Source organism: Desmodus rotundus, chromosome 7, assembly GCF_022682495.2.
Source record: "Desmodus rotundus isolate HL8 chromosome 7, HLdesRot8A.1, whole genome shotgun sequence".
Taxonomy (NCBI): Eukaryota; Metazoa; Chordata; class Mammalia; order Chiroptera; family Phyllostomidae; genus Desmodus; species Desmodus rotundus.
The window spans coordinates 20,254,456-20,271,207 of NC_071393.1; the positions used below are offsets into that span (position 1 = coordinate 20,254,456).

General features: G+C 48.0%; 1 protein-coding gene across 1 annotated transcript; it reads right to left on the reverse strand.

Annotated features, from left to right (window-relative positions):
* Positions 1-195: 195 nt before the first annotated feature.
* On the reverse strand, positions 196-16,587 carry UFD1 (ubiquitin recognition factor in ER associated degradation 1). Its single transcript, XM_024557440.4, has 12 exons — positions 16,436-16,587; positions 13,354-13,486; positions 12,955-12,987; positions 10,107-10,228; positions 8,728-8,858; positions 7,079-7,151; positions 4,602-4,670; positions 3,673-3,738; positions 3,338-3,385; positions 2,470-2,558; positions 1,611-1,692; positions 196-927 (listed from the first exon to the last, which is right to left on the reverse strand). The coding sequence occupies exons 1-12, from the start codon at positions 16,436-16,438 to the stop codon at positions 853-855; spliced, it is 924 nt and encodes a 307-aa protein (XP_024413208.1). The 5' UTR covers positions 16,439-16,587; the 3' UTR covers positions 196-852.
* Between the last annotated feature and the right edge of the window lie 165 nt (positions 16,588-16,752).

Here is a 16,752-nt window from a genome sequence, read left to right on the forward strand (position 1 = left end):
CTTGATTTAGAATTATTTTCAAGGGACGGAAAAGATTAATGTAACTGGATTAACATGTCAAAAGATCTCACTTTATAGAAAGTGAGGATCTGAGACCAATACAAAATAAAGACAGGCCAGCGGAACCTTGGGTAACTTAGTACTTTAAACTGTGAGTGGGGGATAGGGAAGGAAAAGAGGACTGTTATCTTCGGCTTCTATTTATTCTAATATTCACATTTGTGCTTCACCATGAAGGGTTCCCCCTCCATAGAACACATTCATTAAGGAGCCAGTTAGCTCCAAATGAACTCTAAAAGTAGAAATGCTTTCAGATTCAGTTTTTCCTTCTGAGGAATGGTTCTTCTGGGAAAAAACAATATATAAAATACATACTTAAACTGCAGCCAAAGTAATGGAATAACCATTATTTATAGAGCATACATCTAAACCACTTTTCTCTAGGCCAACAGCAATCTCTAAGCTATAGATCAAAGAAAAAAAAAAGAAAAGATAAAAAAGAGAAAGAACACCACAAGTTAGAGCAATTCAATCTCCTCCGTTGATTTTTATCAGGAACGGGGGACTCTACTTCTGCTGAGGCGGTGGGAGTGCTCCCAGGGGCTGAAAGCAAGGAGTGGCAAGGAGGCCGCCTTTGGGACCTCAGAGACAGCTTTCTCTTCCCCTAATGCAAGTACACAAAGTCCTGCTGTTCCACTTCCAGGTTAAACTCGACAATTCTTAGGTAACTCTAAACAAAGCTAAAGTGGCAGAGCATTCTCTGCGATAGTCTCATTCCTGTGAGAGCCAGTAACTAAAAGCCATTACGCTGTAATTGGTTATTTTATTTTCCAAACAGCTGACAGTCCCAACTTATGGCTTTCTTCCCTTTTTACGCAATGACTGCCCTTCTCCAGAGAAAGCAACGAATCTGCCTCCAGCTTCATCCTGTGTGAAGATAAAATACTGTTTTCAGAAACTTCTTGGAGGTTTATAGAAAATGCTTTCTTCTGTTACTCATGTCTTGTACCGTCCACCCATTTCCCTTACTTCCACATTATTCTTAAGAAATGTCTTTAAAATATACATACAAATCAAAAATACAATTAAATTGAAAACACAACCACACAATCACAACTATATGTCTATCATAGCCTTTATTCTCAGGTTGAATGTATATCCTTTTGAAGAAGTACCAGATTTTCGGTGCAAAAAATACAACTCCAAAAGAAAAATCACCTATAACTTCAGCACCCAAAGAAAACATTTCTAGTCACTTTTCTGTATATGCTTACATGTACTATTTTCATACTTAATTCCCAAGTTTCAAGTCAATGAATTTCTAATCCAGTACATTCTAAAACCTACAGAGAATTTCACCACTTGGGAGAGGCAGTCCTCAAGTCCCCAGATTTGCAGTATTTTAAATTGCTGTGATGAGTAGCTTAATGTGTTTGCACACAGCTGTTATTTCCTAGAAGTTGAATTCCTCAGTAAGTTCTTCTCCAACCAGCAAAGAGGGGGCTTGTTTTTTTCTGAACCCTCAAAAACAGCATATATCTTTTATGTGTTTGTATTGCTAGTCAGTCATTTCTAGAAAATAAAACTCATTACCCATGAAATATACTCACCTCTTCAACCTTTTTGATCAGTGGACGTGAATTTCTGATGAAAGTGATTTTACCAAGTTTAAATTCATAGTTGGGAATTCCTCTGTAAAGAAGATAGAGGATGAGAAATGTCAGTTCCAGGAGAAAAGGATTCAAATTCTCTTTTGACAATCAAAGAGGAAGGCAAGTCAAAGAGATGACAAGCGTCCTCCTGGCGATTCTCATCCTGAGCCATATATGCAGCTGTACCGCACCCTGGCCTTGGGCCAGCCCTCCGGGAGAGAACCAGCAGGCAACTGGGTCAGGGGCCTTCAGACTTGGGGCCTGGCCTGCAGTGAGGGGTCACCTGGAGGCTTGGAAGGCCCTCATCAAAGCTGTCCTCCAGCCTCATGGATCACCCTGGAGGGGGTGCACTTGCACTCAACTCATTTCACTCCTTCAGACAGTGGGCAAAAAACCCATTTCTAGCATTCTCCTTCTGCTCTAACATATAGTAGACAGGTGGAATATTTCATCCCTGCCACTACTGTGACAGCCATCAGGCAAGGAATCTGCTGGAGTCCCTGGATCAAATAGAAGCACATCTCACTGAGGCAGCTCCTGCCTCCTGCTTGAGGGGAGTTAAGGTACTGTGGCTTGATGAAGTCACAAAACAGAAAAATAGATTACCAGTCCCCTACAGGGAGAGCAGGTTAGGGTGGGGGGCAGGGCGGGGAGAATAGAAGGGATTCATCTACCCAGTTAGTCTCTTTGATCCAGGCTTTGTCTCCAGAGCTGGTGAGCGCCTGCCTACCCCAGAGGTCTACCCCAGAGGTTCGGCACAGACCCTCCCTATATGGTGATAAAGCATCAGGCTGGGGCAGAGACAGGGCAGACCCACCTTTTAATGTCTCCAGGCTTGATTGGGGAGGGGCTGGGCTCTACACCCTTTTTCTTCCCATCCAGTCTATTCCCGGAGCCGGAGAAGGCCTAGACAGGCAAGCGGGAGAGTGTGGGTGCACTGAGCCCCGAGAGTGAGCACATGCATGCCCTTTGCTGAAACTGCTGCAGGGGGATGTCACCCAGTCCCTCACTATGGCAGCTGAGAGCTCTCTGCCCAGCCCCTCAACTGCTATGAACTGAAGGGAACCTCCTGGCCCAAGAGCAGCTATCCCCCAGAGGCAGCCAGTAGCCAACGACAAGCTGAAAGGTCTGACCCTGGCCTTTGCAGGGCCATCCAGTTTGGGGCCCTGTGGTGGAATACGACCACTATTGGCACTGCCTCACTTCTCAGCTTTCCAACCCTGCATCCTCCACTGCCTCCCAGTGCGCCGGCGACCTCACACTGGCCATCTCCACTTTTTTCCCAGGGAGACTAGCTGGCGGCAGCGCTGAAGGGTCATGTTACAATTTGCCTTCAAACAGTGCAGGCAAAAAGAGGACATGTTCTTAGAGATAAAGCAAACGCGGGCACATTGGTGAGTCTAAGCGAAGGGTGTTATGTGTCCACTATACTATTTGAACTTTTTGGTAGGTTAGAACGTTAAAAAGAAGAAAAAGTTGTGGCTGCCTTACAGATTTGTTAGAAGGATTCCATAAGAAAGTGGATGCCAAGAGCCATTTAACTGACGAAGTGGCAGATACACGTGTGTACAGATACCCAGAGGCCCAATCCCTGCTGAGGTCCCCGGAGAGTTACACAGAGTGGCTGGGAGGGGCAGATGGCGCGGCAGTAGCACAGGAAGGAAAGCACGTGGCCTGGTACTCACTCGGAAGCCAAGCTCTCCGGCATAGCCACTATGGTCAGCTTCTCCGTCCTGCCAGGGACAGAAAAATGGGAGATAAGCTTCCCAGCAGGGACATCCCAACATTTCCCTTGGGCCCCTCATTTTTATTGTTGTCTCTGCACCCAAACAGCTGGGACATCTCCTGGGAGCAGGGCTGGAAGAAAAACAGGGACTGTGGCTGTAATGGCACCAGCAGAGGCCAAACATGGGCCAGCAGCCAGGACAGCCAGACCAGGGCACACTCCCAAACCCCATCACCAAAGAGGACACCAAACCCGCCAGGCTGAGCCCAGAAGGTGGGGGGAGAAACAACTTACAGTTGATTCCTCATGCTGGACTTGTCTTTCGGGTTCTTTGTAGCCCAGCGGAGCATCAAAATCCACCTGTGTTCCCAAGATGCAAGTAAAATGGTGAGACATGGGGGCACTCAGACTTCCCTAGTTTGTCTGTTTGTGACCGAGACGATAGATTTATGTGCAGTTGTAAGAAATAACACATAAAGATGCCCTGTATACTTTTCTCAGTTTTCCCAATGGCGACATTTTTATAAAAGCACAATATACCACCAGGATATTGGCATGTATCCTGCTCAGAATTCCTGTTTTACAAGAACTCACTTTGCAAGTTCTCATACTTTATCACCAGTGTAGTTCCGTGTATCCTTGCCCATAGTCAAGATACTGGGCAGTATAGCCCCTTCATGTTATACTTCTGTATCTACACCCACACCTTTGCTGGTGGCCCTCTCCACCACCCAGAGCCCCTTGCAACCCCTATTCCGTCCTCCCTTTCTGAAGTGCTGTCATTTCAAAATGTTGTAAGAATGGAATCAGTGTGAACCATTTGGGATTGGCTTTCCCCCCTCCGCATCATTGTCTGGAAAGCTACTAAGCTGTTGTGTGTCCCAACAGTTCCTTCCTACTCAGGAGCTGAGTAGCCGTCCTTAGCTTTTTTTTTTGTTTTAATTGGGAGCTTCCTCAGCTTTTAAGAAGATTCACTCCTTGGCAGGTCTGAGATGCCAGTGGATTTAGCCATCTCAGAACTAGAGGCAACTCTGCCACCTCCACTGGCCCTGAGAAGGATCACAAGGTAGCGGCCTCCTCATGATGTTCTGGCAGCCTGTTCCTCCTCTCTCGCCCAGAGAAGGGTGTGACAGTGACACCCTTCTGGGGCACTGGCCTGCAGGGGTTACCAAATACTCGTTTCCCCCCGGCCTGAATGCACTGTAAGCAGCGAAGCCACTCACATTCATGTCACACTCGATGATGGACACGGCCTTGTCGGGCTTGGTCTCCATCACCCGTAGTTCATAGATCTGTGGGAAGAACACAGAAATCAGTTGGATCGTTTTACAGCCACGCTGGGAGTTGTGCAGCATTCACGTTACTGCGGCTCCCTACTGGGTGCTTGCAGACACATCATTCACCTCCACTACACCCGCCTCAGCCACACCTGTTGCTGTGACAGTGAGCCTGTGGCGGTGGACTGCCTTGATGCCTGCCCATCACTCAACAGAAGCTACTTCCCAAAAGTAGTTCAAACCAGGCAAGGGAATTATGAATCAAATTGCAAAAGACACTTATAACCTTTATCCCAGAAAGTATACTCCTAGGAATTTATTTATTTTTCCTTAATCCTCACCGAAGTATATGTTCTACTAATTTTGGAAAGTGGGGGAGAGAGAGAGAGTGAGCAAGAGAGAGAGAAAGAGGGAGAAATATCGATAGGTTGTCTCCCATACATGTCCCAAGCAGCGAGTGAACCCGCAACCTTGGTATGTGCCCCAATTCCACAACTTTTTGGTGTGTGGGACAATGCTCCAACCCACCGAGCCACCTGGCTAGGGCAGGAATTTATTCTCAGTAAATAATTAGCGTAATACACAAAGAGAAAATTCTAAGGGTGCACACTCCAACATTGCTAAGAGTAATATATGCCCAAAATTTAGTCATAGATAAATAAGCTACAGTCACCAGAGGAATACAATGCAGCCAAAAGAAAATAAACTAAAAAAACCAGTTATGGTGTTAGGTGTCTAGGATAATATCATGTATATAAAAACATACACTAAAAACACCCAGAAGACAGGAACTAAAAGTACCTAAATCTGTTTTTTTCAATATCACTTTAAGTTATTTCTTTTGACCTAGAGTATGCCTTGTATTTGTAATGAACAGTCCAGACACCCTCATCATTTAAAAAACCTTAACATTGAGGGGAAGCCACCAAAGTAAAGTGACAAGGCTTAATGTGTCTATTTTTAAAAGTTTCTCCATTATTGAACAGAGAGATTCTTGAAAACTTTGTTTCTTGTGAGTCTACCAACACATTAACAACCTAGGTTTATCCTGATTTAACTGGGTTCTATCTGCCACATGGCCCTTTAGAGTATCTAGTCTTCCGTGCTTCCACATAGCATGTAATTCATTTTCCCCTTTCAGTCCAAAAATATAATTAATTTAGTTATATTTAGCATTACCACCCTAATAATAAGAATAACATTAAGACTACCTGTAATTAGCTGAAAGCTTATAAAATCAGTTAACATAGACAATACCTGAACTGTTCCCCACAAAGCTAAAGGCAACAGGATTACTTAGCTTTAGAGAAAAGTGTGATTCAGAACCCAAAAACTTGGAAAGTAAGGATTCTCAGTATCAGATGCTGCAAACAGAAGGCGCCGCTGGAGAACACGCTGTGTCCCTACTCTGACACCAGGTGAGTAACTGTTTTCTCCATCCTGGAGGAAGGGACTGGCTGAACCACAAGCCCCTCTTCATGGCCATGAGGGCCCTAGTCCCCAAGGGGACGGGAGAAGTGTGTGAAGGAGCTAAGAACTGGACTCAGAGAAAAGGCACGCCAGGGCCATGGTCACTCCTGAGCACTAGGCAGTTCACCCTGACAGCCACTCTGTGCGGGTCAGTCACGGTCCAGTGGACAAGGGATACCCACATCACTGTTCCCTGCCTGTTAGGGTGGCCTGTCAATAGGACTAACAACTATACACCTTCCCTCAGACAAGTTGCCACAGATAATGAGTGAGCGGATGCGGTCTTCAATTTGTGGGAAATCATCTATCACTATGCAAGAAATGAATGAGAAATGGAGGATGAAATATACTATTTCACTTTCCAGCTAAAATTGTCTAGATGCAGACACCTAACGAGAATGGAATCGTGGATGAACAAAAGTGGTGTTCAGACCTGAAACACTTGTGTCAAGACGGACAAGCCCAAAGGACCTAAGAGAAACAAGGAAAAGGATGTGGGATCCCATGAGGAGAGGTGACCTCAGGTGGCACCATCACTAGGTGATCAGGCTCTGCTTCCAGTGCACTGCATGGAGAGCTCCAGGAGGGCCTAGATACTTCCAGAGGAGGAAATCACAAGGACAAGGACTCAGACTGCATTGTTTCTGTGCCCTGACAGCCTCACAAAGGCTCAGCTCAGATTTTAGGAGCAATGTAGACCTTTCTAACTGAGGCACAATTGGCAGGCTCGCCACCATGATACAGAGACGTGTGATTAGTAAGTATAACAGCGTAAAGCTCATCACCTATAAATGTAATCAATCAATTATCAAAACACAGTTGCTGAATGATTAGTAAAGGTCTCTAAAAAAGCAAACAGCAGGCAGCAATCAGTTGACAAAGACCAGGTACAACAGATGGATGCTTCTCTCTCTCCAGGCCCTGCAGGCCCTACAGCCGGCCGACATACTCACCTTCTCATTGTAGTTGATGGCAATCACATCCCCGGTGGTCAGACAGGCAAAGTTTCTCAATGCGTTTTCTAGTCTGCAGACACACTGTTAAGGCATAACCATAAACTATGGCTCCAGAATCTGCCACTGACATGGCACATCCCAGAGAGGATCTTAGCCTGAGGGAGAAAGCCAAGCTCTCTTGGTTCACTTCTCTTGGTCACGCAGCCTTCCACAGTGACAGCAACTTTGTAAAAAAAGGGCCTTATACAGACTGTCGCCTTCATTCCTTATTTGAAATGCACACTGCAGGAGTGCCCTGTCCTCAACTCCTCCCGATGACCCGAGCTGTCAACTGCAATCCACTAGGCCTTTGGGGGTGAAAATGGCTCCCGCATCGCTACTCTGCGTGCCTTCTGCACTCTCTGCTCTATGCTGACTGCATCTACCCAGACTGTCAGCTGGACCAGCGAGCACTGGGTTGACTCTGATGATGAAAATAATGTCCTTTCTCTATAGACTAACAAGTTAACTATGAGAGAAATTGCTTCTGAAGGCAATCCAGTAAGAACGCAACTCATGTAAAAATTCAGAGAAAATCACAATGGGCTATAGTCACAGAGGCAGGCCCTGCTCCTCGACACTGACAGCCAGACAAGCACCTCCCAGTGAAGCTCTGAAGGACAAGGTAATGAGACTTTGCCACAGGACACTCTCCTGTCTGCAGGATGGGAAGCCTCCCCCACTGACTGCCGTGAGCCGAGCCCAGCACCCTCGCACGTCTAGGATCTGACTGCAGGGAACTCAACACGCCACTCCACAGACACAGCCAGTGGATGGCTCAACAGGACCCACCCGTATCTCGGACATGGCTGGAAGCAGGCTGCTCCTGAGCTCCTGCCTGGGGAAAGTGTGCGAGGTAGCAAGGGGAGGGTGGGGGCAGGTGGAGGCACCTTATCTTTTACTGTCGACTTATCTGTGCTTTTTTCAAACATGCATTTTTAAAAACAAATAGGTGATAGAGTGGCTACTCTACCCCATAATCTTAGCAAGCCAAACTGGGGGCTCCAAACTATTATAGTCCATATACAGCTCACCCCTTATCCACACTGGTCACTCCTTTAATTATAAACACACACATATGGCTTACGTTTAGAAAACTTACCCCCGCCCCCCCCCCCCCATAAAAATCACTAGAACCTAAAACCTTTGCTTTCCTGTTGCTGAGAGAAAACTTACTAAATCACTGCTCCCCACTGGTTTGGAATGAAAAGCCCCAAGCCTGGGTAAAAGGCAAGGCTGAGTGAGTGGCAAGTTCATAGACACCAGTGCCTCACAGGGGTTGGGGGCTGAGAGGCAGACCAGTTGGTCCGCTTCTACCAGGACATACTGGGCTTTGTGCTAGGTGTCATAGTCCCCCTGAAGGAAGGGTCCACTTTGCCCACGAGAAAATACACACAGAGAATACAGAAGAGGCCCACAGAGCACCTAGCGCACTTGTCAGGCCTAGGCCGATGAGTCTCAGCACATGTGCTGGTTGAACATTGTTATTTTCCAATCACAGTAAGTATGTGCTCCCCAAAGTAGGCACACATTCAGACAAGCACTGTTTTACCGACTGCCAGTACACCCCTCATTTGCTTAGAACCCTTCTCATCTCAAAAGGATACACTGCTTTAGGGTTGGTGATGTCCAGGAAGTCAGGACTTTGGGGCTGAAACTTGGAGTATGTGGCCACTTGAAGGTTGACACTTTCCACCTGAACCAGGCCCCCTTCTTCCAATAGCAAATTCTGCATCATCTAAAGGAAAAAGAAGGATACATGAGGCTCCTGGAAATCAAATGGCCAGCAGGACTGTCACCGACCCATACACTGGGCAGGTTGAAGCCTGACATTCAGGTGGCCTCTTCCTTGGGAACCTATTCCGGACTGACTTACCCTGAAGAAGCCCAGGAGCCCCAGGTGGGATGGAGCCTGCCAATCAGTCAACAGAATGCTTATTCATGGGGGTTGACTCGGAGGCAGCAGTTGAGAAACCCCAGGCAACCACCTACTCTTGCTGAGAGCTGGAAGGCCAGCTCAGGAAGAGGTGAGCCAGCAGCTCTCTGCTACATAAACAGGCATCCCAGGGATGTGATGTTTCTCAACAAAAAGGATTCAGTTAGCTTCCTGTCCAAAGTGGTCTGAGAACCTAGACAAGGGGCCACCAAGTCTATGGGCTGGAGAGAGAACCTTTGAGGTCCAGTGTATCCCAGTATCACCCCTCCTCTCTCACCTCTAGAGAGGGGTCACAGAGGGGTCTCTGCAGATCCAGAGTAGCCTCAGGAAGTTGTCACTGCCCAATACTTCAGCCACCCAGAGTGCTCTACTGGATGAGCTGAAGAAGTCCTCCAACCCAGGAGGGGGACCTCCAGACACACAGGGGAATGATGCACTGACAGGCAGGTGCTGGGGAGGGCAAGTGAGCAAGAAAGCAAATAGGGTCTGGGCTCTGATATGTAAGAGATCCCAATGTGATTGAGACTGGGAGATATCACAAGAGAGGCCAGGTAGCAGATGTGATGGAGTGCAGGCCTCCTGTGGGGAGAGGCTGGCCCAGCCCAGCACTCCAGAAGGACAAAAGCGCAAGTGGTCTAGAGAGGGGTTGTTTCTATGGCAACAAAGTACGTACTTTAAAAAAAATTCAGTTATAGGCGAGACAGTAAACACACACTCGTTGCAACAGAACTGGGGGAGAAACTACTAAAAATGGGGAGAAAATGTATAAAAATCTAAAATTCTGTACTTAGACCATTTAAAAAATGCTCCTGCTTCATTATCTTCAAAAAGCCTTACCCAGGAGATCGCAAGTAAATGGCATGGCTATGGTGTCTAGGCTACCAGCTGAGTAACTATCAAAGAAAAGGCTATTCAGAATGCCCTCCCTCACTCTTATTCTGAGGGAAAGACACTTGCACATGCTTGGGGGAGGAGGGGGCGGTCCCTGCTTGAGGTCCCAGCCCGGAGACAGGCTCACAGACTCTGCAGAGACCAGGACGTCCCGCTCACCCAGTGTGGCAGGTAGCAGATACCCTCGTCAGCCACAAATTCCAGCACACCGCAGTGCGTCATGCGGTCTGAGTTCTTGTTGGTCAGTTTGAACAGCATGGGGTAGGTAATGTTGAGTCGGCCTGAAAACAAGAAAGGTGATGTGAGAAGGTTTCTGTAAGGGAGAGAAACCCTGTTCCCCCAACATGCTCCCCTAGAAAGTAGCCTCCTAGGCGCCCACACATGGGTACACACAGCCTTGCCCTGCCAGAGCAGGCACTCCGACGCTCGTGGTGCTTAGCCCTTCTGTGCCTGCCTACCCGCCAGACCCCACATTCCCTGTGAGATCACAGAACCTGGCCCAGAACTCAGAATAAGTTCAGTGACTCAGGTTCTCAGCAGCAGCTTACACTTGTGATTTCCTGAAATTCCAATTTTAAAAGGTGGCACGTTCACTCATTGGCAAATAATTTAAGTGCCAATCATGTGCTAGACGAAACTGTCACCTTCAAAGGTTTTTAGTGAGCAAGCTGAGGAAAAAAACCAGTGCGCCCAGATGCAGTGGTGCTGTGGGAAGGGTGAGGCAGGAGGAACAGGGCTCCCTGAGGATGTCCTCCAGCCGAGTCACGGTGGGAAGGCCAGGAAGGGAATTCCAGGCAGAGTAAGCAGCCTGAGCAACAGCACAGAGGGCAGGGGAGCCCAGCGGAGCCCAGCCAGTTCAGGAATGGCTGACAATTAGGTGAGACTGGGGCACAGGAACAGGGTATGAAGCCATCAGGAGGGGAAGCTGGGTGGGACGCCACGTAGGGTGACTGACACCAGTCGGCAGTGTGGACTCTCAGCAGGGTCACAACACAGTACATTCCCTCAGAGGGTGAGGACACACAGGGCCACAGGCAGGCAAACAGGGGACACAAAAAGGAGGAGCCAGCAACGGGGAGCAGGACCCAGGAGAGTCTAGGACTGGGACAGACTGACATAGAGACAGGCCCTTACTCAGTCTTCCCATTACCCCTTTCATCTACAGAGGACTAAAGCACGCAGGTTCAGCACCATGCCCAGGATCCATGGCCCAGAAGTGGTGACACTGGGACTCTACCCAGACTACCGGCCAAGTCTGGGGTTTAAACCCACAGAAGCCCACTTTGGCCTATTGATTTAGGCAAACATGGCAACAGAAGTTTCATTCAGCAGCCAGGGAGGTGTGACACACTCCATTTGGGATCCCCCTAAAAACTATGGTAAAGGAGACCAAGTAACAAGCTTGGGCATGACACCACAGGTAGCAGAGGAGAGCCTCCAGAAGTGGCTCCTCACTGCAGAGCGGTAGGAATGGGTGTTTCCCCATCACAAAGGGTGCTTGAATGCTGATAGTAGGTGGACGAGGGCCCCAAAACCAGGCTTTCCGGCCCTAGGGCACCTCCCAGCTGTAGAGCCATGGGAAGGAAATGAAGTCAGACAGGGTGAATTGGATCAGGCTCCAGCCAAGGGTGCAGAATTCTTGTGATTGACATAAAACCCTGTGTTCCTCACAGTCTGTTGGTTTTCAAAGTGCATTTTGTGATTCAGACAAATGCCTTGGGGCTCCCAAGCAGTCTGCACTCGCTCACCTACTCCGGCCCGAGCAGCGACCCTTTTTATAAATTTTGTATGATTTCATTTGGACAGGTTCTCCTGTGACTCAAAAGGTTTGAACAGCACTGATCTAAATCCCATGTCCCAATCCCTGTGTCTTGTACAAAGGGTCACACTGGTGCTCAGCTCCTGGGTCAGCTCAAATGGAAAGGCAGGCTCTCTGGGGGCCTTCACCCCTCCTGTTATTACAGGGACCTGCCTGAGGGATGTGAACCCCTCAACTCTATCCACCCACTGGCTGAGCTGAAGCCGGGATTAAAGGCTTCCACTGGGTGTGGCCACTGCTGCTGTTGGCATCGGTGAAGCCCTGAAGGCTAAAGGCTACCACCTCATGCCTTCTGGCGGGTGTTACATGGGTTCAGGCTGTTTATGAACACACCCCAGGGCACCACCTAGGAGGAGGTACTCCTGCCACATACCAGCTCTGATGGACAGGCACTGTGTGTCCCCGTTTAAAGATGAGGTCACTGAAGTTCAGACAGGCCAAATCACTAGTCTAAAGCCAGGCTGTGCGAGGTGCAAAGTCCAAGCCAGAGTGACACCACAGTTGGCACCCCTTTTCTAGGTGTACTGAGCACCAAGTATGGGCCCTCCTGCTGGGGGCCTCCACACTCCTGCTCCAGATGGGAGGCATTCTCACCAGAAAAACACTGACTCTCAAAAGGCAATGGCTGCGCCTGTGGTCAGGGTTTTCTGTGTCCGGGCGGAGTGGGGCCAGGGTATGAGGTCTCCAAATTGCTCTCAAGGGATGAGGGGGTCAGGGACAGAGGCAGGAGCAGTAAGAGGGACAGCTTCCGGGGCAGAAAACTCTGTTTTTGATAGGCTGCAGATGTACTAGAGCAGAAGGGGTAGGAATAAGGGTCTGGACTGAGGAAAGACACTTAGGGAGAAGAGAGCCCTGCCGTACAGCATCCTCTGGGGAGCCAACCATCATCCTCTAAGAGAAGACCTACTAAACCCAGCCAACAGCACCCGCTGCCCAGGCAGTGTGATAAGCATGGTGCTCAAGCCTTCCTTTAGTACTGGTGGGATCACAGACGTGGGGTCCAGGGAGCCCCCCTCCCAGAGGAGGGGTCTGGATCTGAATACTCATGGCCCCCAGGGCCACCTCACAGGGGCATCTGTGGCCTCAGCCTTCACAGCCCAGCATGGATATTCCAGGGACAATTCCCGGCCAGATGTGACACCCATCTTTACATTACCTCAATTCTCAAGTCATGTAGAAAATACTTACTAAGTTGATCGAGGGCTGAGGGTGGCATAATTACTGTAGAAAGAACATTTAAAAAATATTAGAAAATAAAAATAAAAAGGACAGAATAAAAGCCAAAATGCAGTTTTCTGGTATATCTTTAAAAAGTATTAAAAAATACTTATATGGTAGCCAGAATTTAATAATGATCTTTCAAAAAGAATTTCACTTGCTGTAATTTCTTTGGGGGAACCAAATGGCTACTAGCCATAAATCTAATCATAATTTGGACCCCTCCCCACCCCAGCAAATCTGGGTCAAGCAATACTTTCACTGTAAGTAGCTACTGTTACACATGCAAAATAAGGACTGTTGAAGATTACAAGCACTGTAGGTTGAGGGCAGGAAAAATTACTATTCAAAGTAAAAACAAGCACATACTCTTCCCGCCTTTCTCCACATCTGACCTGTCATTAGGCCCTGCAAGCATGGACACGGAGAAGCAGCGGTACTGCGTGGAGAAGCGGTTCTGGAAGACCCGGGGAATCGGGTGGTCAAACATGTTGAAAGAGAACTAGAAGGAGAAAAGAGATGCCAGAGTTAGAACAGAACAAAAGCACATTTCGTCTCATCAAAAGCCAAAACAGATGAGGGTAGTTTAGGCTGCTAAACACTGTCAACCAAGATGCACCGAACTCCTTGAGGACCCCAGTGGCCTGCCGGAAGCCCTTTTTGGTAGCAGAGTGAATCTCAAACCTGTTCCCACCCTTTCTGCAATGCTCAGTCTATCCTCTGATCTAGTCTCCACCATTTTCGGATGGTGTGATCTTACTAAAAGAACTGGGCACATTAAGCCTGTTCTTAACCTCTTTCAGCCATGACACCCCCCCTCCCCGCCCCCATACACAGGCTGTGATCCAGATAGGACTTCCACACACCTCTGGGACTGGCTACTGAAGGCCCCACAATCTCCTACACCTGCCACCTCTCATCCCCCCACACTGATCTGATTCCTCTGCCTGGTATACTTTTCCTCTCGTTATTGAGTGCCCACTATCTCCCAGGCTCTGATCTAAGCACTAGGGGAACATCACTCCAGGGATGTTTGTTTACTAACAAAACAGGTACAACCTCTGCCCTGGAAGAGCTGACGTTCAAGACAAGGGAAACAGGCAAAAGAAAACGCCTACATGTCAGGAGGTGATAAATGCTCTGAGGACAAAAGAGGTTAAAGGACAGACAGCTCCTGGGAATGCTATTTTCCATGGGTGGTCAGGAAGGTGCCCTACAGAGTCTGGATTGCCCAGAGAGGGAGCCAAGTAGAAAAACAGGGAACAAACAGCATTTCAGACAGTGGGGAGAGTGGCATCCAGCATTTTCATCTCTTCCCCTTTCCTTTCTCCGGGAAACTTCCCTGCTCTGCCCAGGGTCAGGGCTGGTGCCCCTCCAGTGTGCCCTCAAGTTGTGCTACACCCTGGTACTCCTTCCCTCCTGAGACATGGTGCCATCAAGAAGGTAAGATCCCAACTCTTGAAGCTGTGGCTTATGATGAAGCTTTGAAAACATGTTACGCAGCAACCTGGGGTCTTCTCAAAGTATTGCAATTATTGACGTTTCAAAAAAAAAAAAGAAAGAAAGAAAAGAATATAAAGAATATAATAGTACAACAGGGTCTATATCCAAAAGAACTGAAAGCAGGGTCTTGAAGAGATATCTGCACACCCATGTTCACAGCAGCGCTGTTCACAACAGTGAAGAGGTAGAGACAACAGAAACGTCCATGGATGGACGAGTGGATGAAGAGTGTGGTGTATGCACACACTGGAATATCGTTCAGCCCTAAAAAGGAAGGAAATTCTGAGTATGTTACAACATGGATAAACCATGAGGACGTTATACTACTCAAATAAGCTGAACACAAACAGACAAACACCGGATGATTCCCCTTATATGAGTTCCCTAGAGTGGTCAAATTCAGAGACAAAAAGTAGAAGGTTGGTTTTGAGGGGCTGAGGGATGGGGAAATGGAGGGTTGTTTGGTGGGTACATAGTTTCAGTTTTGCAAGATGAGAGAGCTCATGATTCAACTGTACACTTAAAAATTGTGGGGTTTTTTTACAAGTTAAAAAAAACCTCAAAATGACAGATATTTCTTGTCTTGATTCCAAATATACATTAAGTAGAGGGAAAGCCATCTACCGATGAGAGTGTACTAGCAAGTCCAAAATCAGCAAGCTGAATCAGCCGTCTTCTTAAAATGCAACCACAGCACACTCCTGCTTAGAATCTCAAATGGTTCTTCACTTCCCGTGTTCTAGCAGTTTTCAAACCTTTGACACTCCTCTTTCAACCAACAGAACTCAATGTTCAACACTATCTTGGCCAGAAGCGGAACAAATGAAAGTGTTTCTGGATGAAAGAAGGAAGAAGAGTAGGGGCCTTCCTGAGCCCCTCTCCCTACACCACCCCATCTAAACCATTTTTTCTCTTTATGCAAGAAGAAAATAGGCAAAGTACTTAATACCCACACCAATCTGCCTTCAACCCACCCAGACACCTGACTTTCTGCCCCTCCTCGCTGCTCCCCATACCAAACCCTTCTTTCCTTTATAATAAGCCCAATGCTTAGCATATTACCTACCACATATCTGGTATTCAATGTCTGTTAAGTGGATAAACTTGAGAATAGAAGTATGATTCGACACCGACACACTTAGGATAAAATCTAATAATCATTTCTTGTATTTACAAAAATGAACAGGCAACACGGAGGCAATGCTGTGTACAGGAGTAATTAGACTGAGCTTCGCAGCCAGACAGGCTTGGTTTCAAATCTCCACTCCCCATTTTTGGGACCTAAACCATACCTCTTTGAACCTTAGTTTTCGCATGGTTAAAACGATAATTATCACTCTTGCCTCCAAAGGCACTGTAGGCTTTAGATGGAAGTAAGGTGTAACGAGGGACTGTAGGTGTTTAAAAAAAAAAAAAAAAAAAAAGAGCCGTGTCAAAGGAAAAGCGCCGGCTAATATTAGCTACTACTGTTCTCTTTGCTGAATCGCTTAAATAGTCGGAGACACGATTACTACCCAGGCAGACGCAGGAGGTACTGGGCTAATCCAGGAACTGGGGCAAGAGCGGAGTGTTCCCGCTCACAGGGACGTTCCCCCCACGCAGTCTCCCTAAGGAGCCCCTGATCCTGCTCCTCACCCCAACAACCTTTCGATTAATTTGGTGTTTATGGAAACCTGTTACGTGTCTACCACTTGCGAAACCCGTGGGTGGAGACAAACATGGAAGGAGCTCAAGTCCAACTGAGAAGAAAAGCGAACCACGTCTCCAACTAGCGGGCATGACCCACGACAGTTCGTAGTCAAGGGTACGGCTCCGGCCGGAGGCTCCCCGGACGCGCAGACAGGCCTGACTGAGGCCCGGGTGACTCGGCATCTCTGCAGCCGTCACGTCCGCCCCGCCGGGTCCCATCCCCGGCCCCAGCTCCCGAGCCCTGCCCTGCCGCGCTCACCATGATGGCGCCTCTGACACGCGGGTGCCGCTAGGTCCAGGGAACGTTAAGACCAGAGGCGGCCAACTTGCTTTCCCGCACAGCCGCTGCCGCTGCCGCCTCAGTTTGGAAGTCCTGGGAGGCTCACCGGAAGTTCCGGACTTGAGATCCGGGGGGAGGAGCCGAGGACACGGCTCGGTGGCCAAAGAGAAAAAGGCAGGCAGAGCAGCCTGGGTTTAAAGTTTTCCCGGAATGAACACTAAAGCACCTTTTCAAATTTGTGTCCACTTTAGAAGAATTTTTAAGAAATATTTAAAATTACATTTTGATAGTATCCT

Bases quoted from the DNA above. Each gene is read 5' to 3' on its own strand.
- UFD1 (XM_024557440.4), bottom strand. The intron at 3,739-4,601 runs GTGAGTGGCTTC...TTGGGAACACAG, and splicing joins TCATCGAGTGTGACATGAAT to GTGGATTTTGATGCTCCGCT. The intron at 928-1,610 runs GTGAGTATATTT...ATCTTCACACAG, and splicing joins TGATCAAAAAGGTTGAAGAG to GATGAAGCTGGAGGCAGATT.